This window comes from Sinocyclocheilus anshuiensis, unplaced genomic scaffold (genome assembly GCF_001515605.1).
Source record: "Sinocyclocheilus anshuiensis isolate Anshui unplaced genomic scaffold, SAMN03320099.WGS_v1.1 scaffold627, whole genome shotgun sequence".
NCBI lineage: Eukaryota > Metazoa > Chordata > Actinopteri > Cypriniformes > Cyprinidae > Sinocyclocheilus > Sinocyclocheilus anshuiensis.
Genome location: NW_015549703.1, coordinates 842,116 through 853,983, shown reverse-complemented (window position 1 = coordinate 853,983; position 11,868 = coordinate 842,116). Strand labels below are relative to the sequence as shown.

General features: G+C 35.5%; 2 protein-coding genes across 3 annotated transcripts in view; both read right to left on the bottom strand.

Moving 5' to 3' along the window:
• The window catches only part of LOC107660608 (uncharacterized), a 65,894-nt gene extending 65,410 nt beyond the window's left edge, over positions 1-484 (bottom strand). Inside the window, exon 1 of the mRNA XM_016449967.1 lies at positions 370-484. The gene's annotated coding sequence lies outside the window, so the exon portion shown is untranslated. The remainder of the gene's footprint in view (positions 1-369) is intronic.
• A 4,012-nt stretch (positions 485-4,496) lies between these two features.
• The window catches only part of pofut2 (protein O-fucosyltransferase 2), a 9,737-nt gene continuing 2,365 nt past the window's right edge, over positions 4,497-11,868 (bottom strand). The window contains exons 4-9 of one of the 2 annotated variants that reach the window (XM_016449957.1): positions 10,911-11,021; positions 10,759-10,825; positions 10,523-10,648; positions 10,076-10,256; positions 5,525-5,648; positions 4,497-4,819 (exon numbers count right to left, since the gene is read on the bottom strand). In XM_016449957.1, the coding sequence (XP_016305443.1) occupies positions 4,666-4,819; positions 5,525-5,648; positions 10,076-10,256; positions 10,523-10,648; positions 10,759-10,825; positions 10,911-11,021 (763 nt within the window). In that variant the 3' untranslated portion in view covers positions 4,497-4,665. The remainder of the gene's footprint in view (positions 4,820-5,524; positions 5,649-10,075; positions 10,257-10,522; positions 10,649-10,758; positions 10,826-10,910; positions 11,022-11,868) is intronic. The other variant, XM_016449958.1, reaches the window with a different exon arrangement.

Below are 11,868 nucleotides of genomic sequence, written 5' to 3'. Positions count from 1 at the left end.
TATATATATATATTGTTAGAATGTAATTTATTTAGGCCTATATCAAGTAAATGCCACTTTGTATAATAATAATAACAGATTTAATAAAATAATAACATTATTTAATAAAATAAGCCAAACTTATACACACAATAACAATAATACATAATAATACATAAAAATAATTTAAAAAAGGCTTTAAAGTTGCTTCCTACTTGTATTTAGTGCGCTTCTTTGTCTAAAACTGTTCAAAATCATTTAATGTAAGCTTTTCCTCCCTGAATTGCCTTTCACAATTGACGTAACTGAATCTCAAATATTCACTTTATCGCACAAAAGTAGCTAATAAACATGCAAAAACAATATAAATTGATCAAGTTATATATTTACCTTGTTTAGTCTGGATTGGATTTAGTGTATCGTTATTGGGTCCGATGCGTTTGATATAATGAAGACATTTTGCCAGGTTATTCCTAGCAAAGAGCACTTTCCATGTGATACTGTATTCCTCCAACTGACGAAAAATTCATAACAAAAACAACTAAAATTAAGTATGTAGTTAGCCTAATAAGGAGAAAAATATGAATTTTCTCTCTTGTCAGGTGTTCGCACCGGTGTCAGTGATATCCAGTCTGCACTGTTCTCTGTTCTGTAGGCTCATACAGGTGAGAGGCGGGAGTTTACCACACAGGTTGCATGACTGGTGTTCTGACGATTTGTGCTACCCGCTCAGATTGTGCTACCTCCCATTAAAAAGATAGGTAGCACGAATCGATAGCGAAAAATGCTACCTATCAGATTGTGCTCCCACTTCTGTCACTTCAATAATTACAGGAGCGGAGAACAAAAACATAACTGGATGATGCGAAAAATGACTTAAAGTAAATTGAAAGGAGAGCCGCAAATACTATCTATTGTTTGCTAGCAGTTAAGGAGCTTTTTATTTAAAGTTCAACACCTGTAATGCAGCCTACTGCGGGTCAAGACATTTTCCAAAAAGAAGGGCATCAATACAAAATACAGTAAAGTTCCATATGCTTCTAGTAGCTTCTAGTATAACAAGCTACTTCCTCTAAAGGGTAGATTTCAGCTCCATGCCTAACTAGTGCCTAGTTTAACAGACTAAAAATATGATATATGAAAAATATGTATTTGTTGGTCTCAAATACACATACATATCTGTCTTATTAGGCTACTCATGCGCTATTCACTTAGATATTGTTATTGAGGAAATAAATATTTATGTCAGGTTGGGAAGGTTTCAAGAGTGAAATCTAAAATTTCAGTATCATATTTATGCTATATCTGAGTAAACAAGATTTTTACAGAAAGGTTAAACTGTGTTCTCATGATAAAGGAGGGGTCAACAAAAATTATTGCAATATTTTTTGGCCAAAAAGCAGTTTTGTATGTTACCCAATTGAACAGGTTAATTTCAGTATCATATTTATGCTATATCTGAGTAAACCAGATTTTTACAGAGAGGTTAAACTGTGTTCTCATGATAAAGGTGGGGTCAACAAAAATGATTGCAATATTTTTTTGGCCAAAAAGCCGTTTTGTATGTTACCAATTGAACAGGTTATTCACTTTTTTTTCTCAGCCTTTTCATGATTACTTTAAACTGTGGTAAAAAGACTGGTTGAAAACAATGTTCTCTGTTCTACACTGTACCAATCAACCAGTTCAAATTCTTTTGTTCAGTCTGTTTTGATCTGTTTTCTATGACCTGGAGATCACATTCAGTGTTTTTGTTAAGTCATTGTGGTTGTATAGGTTGTGAAGTTCATAAATCTTCCCTTTGTCTTTAGGTTGCATTCTAAAAGGAAAAAGACAATAAAAGTACATACATTACTCTAAAATGTATCACCTAACATATGTTAATCAGTTCTAAAGCTGATTGTAATAATGAACAGCCAAGATTAGGATCCCCATAACATGCTATTGTTAAAATAGGAGACTTAAACTGTGAAACCTAGCTTGGAAAATTTACCAGAAGCGTCAACAGAACAAAAGACTGAAAAGCATCTCATGCTGCACTCTATTCTGTGAGAATGAGTCACAAAGCATTGTCTCCACCCAGAAGTTGAAGTAAAATGATCAGTATAGCTTTGAGCTGGACAGATTGGCATCATATGAAACCAGATTCATGGCCCAGGAAAGAGATCGCAAAAAAAAAAAAACAGTCATGTAAAAATGAACAAAACCTACAGCAAATTTACTCTGCTATAATATATCTAGCAGGTATATAATAAAATAATGGACACATACTATGACTCCAAGGCACCTTTCTAGTTTAAATCCTTTTAAGGAAGCTCTTTTCAGAAAAATAAGATGAAAAACACTTGACAACATTCACACCAAGTGATCATTAAAATTTCATTTAGAAAAAAAAAACTTCAAGAAAACATTTATAGAAAAACTGCACAGATGAACAGTACATCTTTGAATGGTAATAGTGAACATAACTTTACATTTCTTGAACAACAAAAGAAATATACAAAACACTCCAACTGCTTGTCATCGAGTTATGCTTCCATTCCAGAGGCTTATCTTTACCGACTGCAATTTTAGAAACATGCTTACGCCTCCCGGAATCTTTCACCTCATCTTATGGAAGGAAAAAACACTACTGAGTGTAAAAATACTGTATGGCAAAGTCTGTGAAAGCACTATTTTTGTTTGTCCAAATAGCAGACAGACACAATACTGCTGCCCAAAATACTGCACAAAACACTACCGCTGCATGTTCATACATGTTATTTGTCAAAGGCATAAATTGTGCTGAGACAAAAATAATTGGCAAGTAGCACTTCAAAGACAGGAACAGGGGTGAAAAATCATGTTGACCATTTTCATAAAAGGTTTGATCAGTGTTACACACAGTTCATCTTGAGTATCAACAATTAGGCCTCTCGCAATAATTAATATATCGACTAATCGCACAATATATATACATGACCTCAATCATTTTTAGTGACGCAATATATCGCCCATTATATTTACTTAAAAATGAATGTCACCATGTTTTCTACATTCCACTTGTGCCTGTGTCTTTTGCAGCTTCTCATACATAACGTGGTGTAGTTGGTGCTAGTTCAAACATTTTAAAAATGCTTCTACAAAAAAAGTTTAATCTGCAGATATGGCCTTGTTTAGGGATCTGTGCCTTTTTGCATACGGACATCTGACTGCTAAGTAGTGATTGTGTTTTTCAGCAATAGTGTGCACTCTTAATTTACAGAGAAAGGAAGGTCTGGGAAAAATATGTAGATAGAAAAATCTCCATCTATGACTGGGACTGTCATATACATAACATTATAATGAGAACACTATTATAATAAAACGCTGTGAATTTTTAGAGTTTCGTTGCCGTGTTTCTGCACATTGTTGCGTGAAGAAAAGTTGTTAATTCAGAGCCGCGCAGACACGTTCATTTGTGCATTCGAGGCATTTTGTGCAGATAGCCTATAAGTCGTCATTTTAAAAATGCTTCTACAAAAAAAGTTTAATCTGCAGATATGGCCTTGTTTAGGGATCTGTGCCTTTTTGCATACGGACATCTGACTGCTAAGTAGTGATTGTGTTTTTCAGCAATAGTGTGCACTCTTAATTTACAGAGAAAGGAAGGTCTGGGAAAAATATGTAGATAGAAAAATCTCCATACAAGTTCTTTGTGCATTTTTCTGTTTTTCTACTTGTTACTTTGCACTTTTTTGTTAGAAAATGTTTATTTACTATTTATTCAGGTTTTTGATACTTAATTTCCATGATCTAAATATTCTTAAAAATTAAAAGTTTGTTGTCATTTGGAAGTGTGTAGGCCTTCTTGCATTATTATGCTGTTACATTATGATCATATATTCAGTGGCATAAAATGGTCTTTAAAATGACAATAATATTGCTTATCGCAATTATTTCTGGGGCAATATATCGCACAACAAATAGTTGTTTAGTGACAGGCCTATCAACAATCCAAATCAAAGAACTGTGAGAACAGAGCAGCAGCATACACAAATTCGACATCTAACACAAGATATGAGATAAAAGCCATTTGATATTTTCCACTTATGCCTCACCTTACCTTCCTTAACTTACAAAGGCCTAACTTGTTAAGCAATGAAAACCCATTGGCTCTGCCATTAGACAAATAGTACACCCTTAAACGAAAATTTGCTGAAAAATGATTCACCCTCAGGCCATCCAAGATTTCACTGGAGAAAGCAATATTGTGGATAGAAGACTTTTATTTTTGCTGTAAACAACTGTTTGAAGTTAAAACATCTTAAAGACAGATTTGTTTCTTAGAAAAACACTTTTTTCTTCACAAAATGTTAATTGATATACTGCAAATGTGTGGATTTCTTGTGCATTACTGTGATGTTTTTAATCAGCTGTTTGAATTTGTATTCTGACGGCACCCATTCACTGCAGAGGAGCCACTGGTGAACAAGTGAAATAATGCTAAATTTCTCCTGATTTTTCTGATGAAGAAACAAATTCATCTACATCTTGGATGGCTTGAAGGTGAGTAAATATTCATGAAATTTCATTTTTGGGTGAACTATTCCTTTCTAAGATTGTATTTTCAACATAGTCAGCAAAAACATTAAAAATATAGAGAATCCTCTTAAATCTGAGAAATCAGTTACAGTCTGTATAACCAGCATCAAGTTTTCTGTGTGATCAGTAGACAATTTTCCAGTGTGTTGGTTGTTCACATTCTTTCTCGTCGTCACCACAGAATCGGTTATAGGTGGTTTTAGGATCGAAACCTAGGATCTCCCTTTCCTCGTGTATTCTGAAAGAGAATGTTGAAACTGATGTCCCAATGAAATACCTGACAAAAACAACACAAATGTGAGTGAGTGATGTACGGTTGTTTTACAAAAGAGATAAGCCGTCGCAAACAAAAAGATTGAAAAAAATGTCACACAACAGCATGTGATAGGTAGGATCAAAAGTTGTCATATCAAACAATGAGCATTCTTTACAGTAAAGCAAGTGCCTGAGTTGACTGAAATGACTAAGCCATTATGTCATGGGGTCATACATTTCTTTTTTTAATGGAAAGAATCTATTGAGTAACACACAATTCAACAAAACAGAAAAGAATCAAATTAGTAATAATCCTTACTCTTTTAAAATTAAGTAATTATTTTAAATATTATTTTTGCAAGTGAAAAACATTTTGTCATTATATTATACTCAATTGAGTCAATTTCCAATACATGGTTTAAAACAAAACAAAATAGTATAATTTCCTCTAACACTGACACTCTGTCAACGTAATCTTCTAGAGACAGCACTTTTAAAAAATTAAAAGTCAATGAAAGAGATAAAGAAAAAATAACTAAACACTAAAAGAAAAATCTCAACTGGCTTGAACAGCAGCTAACTCTGACTAAAATCAAGAAAGTGGTTCATCTTTCAACACAGTTGATAAAGCAGCTTTTGTCCACCTAAAGCATAAAAAAACGCAGTGTCATTCAGTAACCTCTTTGTTGTTGATGAAAAAAGGAGAGCGAAGGGTGTGATTCAATACCTAGCATGAGCACAAATCCACTGGTCTATGATGGCCACCCCTCCATCCTTCAGGAGCTCCAGGTCCTCCCAGGTGGGCTCGTATTGTACCATCTCAGGTAGCATCCTTTTCAGTTTAGCTAGCTCTAAAAGCAGAAAATGCCTGATCTCACATACAAATACATACACTAGGGGTGACCCCGAATAGTCGAAGATTCATGCTTCGATAGGAGGAGCCTGATCAAAGCCACTAGAAGGCAAGCCTGCAACCATTAGCCAAAAAAGTGTAATGGCTAAAGCTAACGCTTCCGGTCTGGCAGCACGTGGAAAAGGAGACTACTGGAACTAGAGGCCTTTTTTTTTTTGGATAGATGTCAATGGAGCAGAGGCTTCACTACGCTGAATAAACAGCTTTTTAGAGACCACTTATCATTTAATGAATCGACAGCCTATCTGCTAATCTTCAACATGTTTTACACTAAACAATACATTTGGATTGAACTATTTTTAGTTTACCACGAAAAAAATGCCGTTTTATAAGAGAAGTCACTGACTTTTTGCGACAGGTGGGATTCAGCTTACGGCACTTCTCATTCATTCCTATGGTATCCATAAACAGTGACTGAGTGTAGCACAACTCTGACTGAAATTCAATGACATCAAGTCTGTAATGTGATTGGTTATTAAGGGACACGTGACCCAAGTTAGCCGTTTTACAGACCCTCTTATCTCCTTATAGTAAGACAATCTCTGGCCTGATTCGACTACAAATCTCACAGTCGAATATTCACGGGGTGTTATGAGCATGCCATTTTGGCTATACGGGGGTGATCAAATATCTGATTTCACATAGAACTACCGGTTTTCTCCCTAAACGTTAATATACAGCCTATTATGATAATGCTGTAAATAAGAATCTGAAAAGAAAGAAGCTTTAGATAAGTATGTTAACGTGCGTGAATAAATATGCACCAAGAGCTTGTAACACTCCAAAGAGAAAGGAAAAATTGAAATCGCATCATATGACCCCTTTAAGTTTCACTTTCCATAATCCGTGACCGACAGAGGAGCATCTTGGCGCAAGGATTTAAAACTTTAACAAACTACAATGCAGTATTAATAACTATGACTGGGACTGTCATATACAGTTTCGGCACGTTGTTGCGTGAAGAACACGTCCACAAAAGTATTTAATTCAGAGCCGAGCAGACACGTTCGTGCATTCGGGGCATTTTGTGCAGATAGCCTATAAGTCGTAATATTAACGTTATGTTGTATAAATAACGAAGTGTATTCTATATGAGATAAATGAAATCCCATTGATTAAAAACCTGCTATCAATCAAATGCTTCATTCTACTGGTCATCTTCAGCGCGCGCAGCTCAAAACAGAAATGTAGAACATTAATATCTACTGTCATATACATAACGTTATAATGAGAGCACTATTGTAAAAAATTTTGTAAATTCTTAGGGTTTCGCTGACGTTTAATGTTAACTCTTTTAATTAAAATATAAAACAATGCATCTGCGAACCGTCCGTTACACATTTTCCCTGTGTGTTAACGTCAGTAATTATGACTGTCTCTTGGTAATGTGTTTTGCCCCCCGCCCCCAAAACATATGATTCGACTATCAGTCGACTATCGGCAAGATTCGAAAATTCCGATCAGACTATGTAAATCCTTAGTCGGGGACACCCCTAATATACACTACTGTACACTACTGTTTAAAAGTAAACAGTTTTTTTGTTTGTTTTTAAGTCTCTTATGCTCACCAATGCTGCATTTATTTCATCAAAAATATTTTAAAAACCATCATATTGTGAAATATTATTACAAATTAAAATGACTCTTTTCTATTTTAATATATTTTAAAATGTAATTTATTCCTACGAATGCAAAGCTGAATTTTTGGCAGCCATTACCAGTCTTCAGTATCACATGATCCTTCAGAAAAAATTATAATATGCTCATTTGACGTCTAAGAAACATTTATTATTATTATTAATGTTGAAAACAGTTGTACTGCTTAATATTTATTTGGAAACATAAGTCCTTACTAGGGGTGGGCGATATAGCCTCAAAATTATATCGCGGTATTTCAAGAATATTTGCGATAACGATATTTATGATGATATAGAAAATAAAAACATGGAACAACGTTTTATTGGTGATCGCAGCTGGCAGGCAGCAGCATTTATTAGTGCAAACAAAATTAAGGGCATTTTCCCTCCTTTTCCAATGAGCTACTGTCATCGATGACAGACTACCTAATTTGAAGTGTAAATCTATTGTCATAAGGTGGCAGCAGCAGCTGTGTGTTCGACTTGAAGCAGACCGATTGGTGTACAGGCCCGTAGCTGGGGTTTGCCGGGCTCCGGTGCAGGTTGTACCTGTGGGCCCTGTTTGAAATTGTGTAAATATCACAAATAAACAAATATACAAATTAAACAAAGTTTAAGTTTTTTCAAGTTTGTAGGTGTCCAGGTACAGAAACTGAATAATCAAATGTAAATAGCATTGCATAGTCTTCACTGTATAAATTAAATATAGATTAATTCTTGTTAAAACTACAAAATAATTCAGTAAAGAGCAGTGAATGATTTTCTCCTATTTAATTTCTTGGATTAACATTAAAGGGATAGGTCACCCAAAAATGAAAATTTCCGGCGCTTGCGTAAACTACACCAGAGCGCGTACACACCTCACACACCGGATGCCATGTGCGCGCTCAAAGCAGTTGGACATAGTGGTGTATTAGAGGTAAAATATTATATAAATACTGTTCGGTTTCTCGCACAAACCGATCGTTTCGTGTCTTAGGGCATCAATGTGTCGTCACGAGCCGCAGGGTTTAATTTGGATTTGTCTGTGCATGTTTTTTTTACTCTCATAGATTTTGTTACCATTGCCATGCATTATACGACTGATAGACTGCAACGGTTGGAGTTAAAAATCTCCGTTTGTGTTCTACTGAAGAAACAAAGTCACCTACATCTTGGATGCCCTGGGGGTAAGCAGATAAACATCAAATTTTCATTTTTGGGTGAACTATCCCTTTAAGGACACTGACAGCAGCTACTACATTAAGCGCGGTCAATTTAAGAGATAATACATCTAATATAATGATACACATTCAATTTCTTTCTCAACTGTTTACTTTCACTTAAGACATAACCGACCATTTTTGTATGTATTTGTCGTTTCAAGAGCAAGAAGAGACAAAACTCAATTCGCTGTAGACACGGCTCTCTGCATGCACACTGTACGCACAGAACAGCGCGCGGGTGCTGAATTAAGCTTTTCGTGTCTTTTTGTGCTTGTATGTTTAAACTGGCGGTATATTTGTTCGTTCAGGCACGGGAGGAAGCGAAGAGCTCGGTTTGGTGTTTGCGCAGCTCTCCATGTGCAAACTCGGCGCGCGAACTCTCCGTTGAGTTTTTCGCGTCTTGTGTTTGAATGCTTTAAACTGTTTTGAATGTTTAAATTGGCAAGGCTTAAAACACGTGCAACGGATAAGCTTTCGTGACGACGCGCAGGCCGTCTTTTTATGCTGGCCTCGGGCAGTCGGTTAAAATCACCAGGCCCTCCCCCACCCCCTCTCTCCGCGCCGCTTCGGTAAAGATATGAGCCTCGCCTATTTTTGAAGGTAAGGGTGTGCGCTGGAATATGCTCTAGAACCGCAATACTTTGATGTCATACACCGATCAGTCTGCGCAGCGCTGCTTCAAGTTGAACACACCTATTGGGTTTGTGGTGTTGTTGTTGTGCGCGCTAGGGAACGTATATCCGCCATACGTCATCGCGTCGCTCTATCATTGATATCGCGATATGACACTTTTTTATCATGTAAAAATTTATGATTTTTCATCAATTTTCATAAGGGTAATTATCCTTACGGTATCCTTACTGTTACTTTTGAACAATTTTATGTTTCCTTCTTGAATAAAAGTAGTTATTTACTGAGCCCAAACTTTTAAACAGTAGTGATTCAGAAAAGAGATTTTAAGTGAATTACAAAATTGCCATTTCCTTATACAAAGCTGTTGGATGGCTTCAGAAGACTTATACAAGTCTTCTGCTTAATATAGTACGCAAATCATATGAATTATGCCTTTACTGTGTTTGTTAGACATGCATGAATATTTTTTTTAAATGTCTCCTATTTTGTGCTGAACAGAAAAAAATGAGGTTTAGTAAACAATAACTATAATGTTTCACATGTTTTCAAATGAACTATTCTGTCAAACATGACACATGGCTGATTTATGGGTAGTGTGGCCTCTATTCTGTGAATTTAATTTAATTTAATTTAATTTAATTTATGCATTTAGCAGACGCTTTTATCCAAAGTGACTTACAGTGCATTCGGGCTATACATTTTTTACCAGTATGTGTGTTCCCTGGGAATTTAACCCACGGCCTTTTGCGCTGCTAACGCAATTCTCTACCACTGAGCCACAGGAACACTGTGAATGTTTTGTAACCAAAAAAAGGGTCTTAATGAATGCTTAAATAATTTGTACATTATTGTTGTATTACTTTTTTCAGTCTTTTTAATCATGTCTGTACCTTCTCCGTCTGCATCGGTGGCAACAAAGACTTGTTGTAGCTTGTGCTTCTTCATGAGACTACGGATCTTCTTCACTGCTCCTTTGAGGCTGGGCACATCTTCTCTGTGCCCCCAGATAAAGTCCTTCCTACGCAAGTGGACTCCCAGGTAAGGGGCTCCCTTAGCACTGCCCAGCCTGTTCTGGGTCCAAGAGTTTACAAAAGGTCACGCAACAAATATGACTGCTTTGTGACACTGAAATGTGCGTGGGTGTAAAGCACATGGCAAACATTCCAGAAATGCACTGTCTTGACATGTGAACAAATGCTCTGACAAAGCTCAAATCCTTCATCTTGTTGCATAAACACCAGTTTGACTACTGTATATCTATTATGCTGGCAGCAATGACACCAGTACTTTCTGTATTTGAACAATGAGAGGAGAGAATTAATGCAAGTGAAACATACTTTCATTCGGGTCCAGTCTTCGTTGTATGGCGTCTGGTCCTGTTTGTCTGTGGAGTTGAGATACTTGGCCCTAAACTCGTCTCCTATAATACGCAAGTGTTTGGCAAACACCATACTTTGCCGTGTCTGTAGAACAATAAAATAAGATAGGTGAGATATCTTACAAAAACCTAATTATTTCTATATTTTTAGGCAAATTATTTAAAAATCTTGAGAATATTAATTTATGGACTTACATCCCAGTAGTCCTTCCCAGCATAGTGATCATGGAGGACAGTTTCAGCTCTGTCCAGCATTACTGACCTGTGGTTCAGTGACAGCACATGTATAGGAACCCATTTGCATTTAAAAGCTATTTGAATTCAAACATATTTCCAAAGTGACTTACGTGGCGGTTAAGTTATTTTGTAAGACAGGAGCCAAGATAGAGGCATGTCCCTGAGCAGATAAACAGGTGACATTCAATGCTCTGGTCTCCTCATAACCCCAAAACCAACCTCTGGAGAAAAAGAAAAAATATTTCATTACAGAAATGGAGTGAATTTCTTTCCCTAAGCATTTCTTTTTTCTGTGCAACACAAAAGATGATATTTGAAAGAATGTTGTTTTGTTTGGACTTTTTTTGCATGGGCAAAAGTTCAAAATATATTCTTTTGCATTCAACAGAACAAAGAAAATCATACATTGAAAGAACATGAAGGTGAGTAAATGATCACACAAACTATCCCTTTAAATTTCAGTTTGTTTCGCTCACAAAGCCATTGTTTGGCTTCAGAAGACATATCATGCATAAGTTGTATGGACATACATTACCATTCAAAGGGTTGGGGTATTTATAATATATAATATAATTATATATAATATCTACTGTATATCTACTATATATATAATATATAATTATATTTGTTTTTATTTAAGAAATTTTCAACAAGGATGCATTTATTTCATCAAAAGTGACAGTAAAGACTTTTATAATGTTACAACAAAAGTATTATATTATGAAAAATTATTTCAGTATGTTCTTTTGAATTTTCTATTCATCAAAAAAATACTGAAAATAATTAAATAATAAACAAAAATACTAATCAGCACAGAAGTTTTCAACATTTAATAATAGTAAGGAAATGTTTCTTGAGCACTAAACCAGCATATTAGAATTGTTTCGGAAGGATCATGGGACACTGCTGAATTCATGAGCATGAGAGACTTCTTTCAAAAACATTTTTTTTTAATTATTTCCGATCCCAAACCTTTGAATGGTACTGTACCTTGACAAATATGTAAAAGAGCTCCTTCAAAATGTAAACTTTTTTCCAAAGAAAAAAAAAAACAGGGTATCAGCTTGG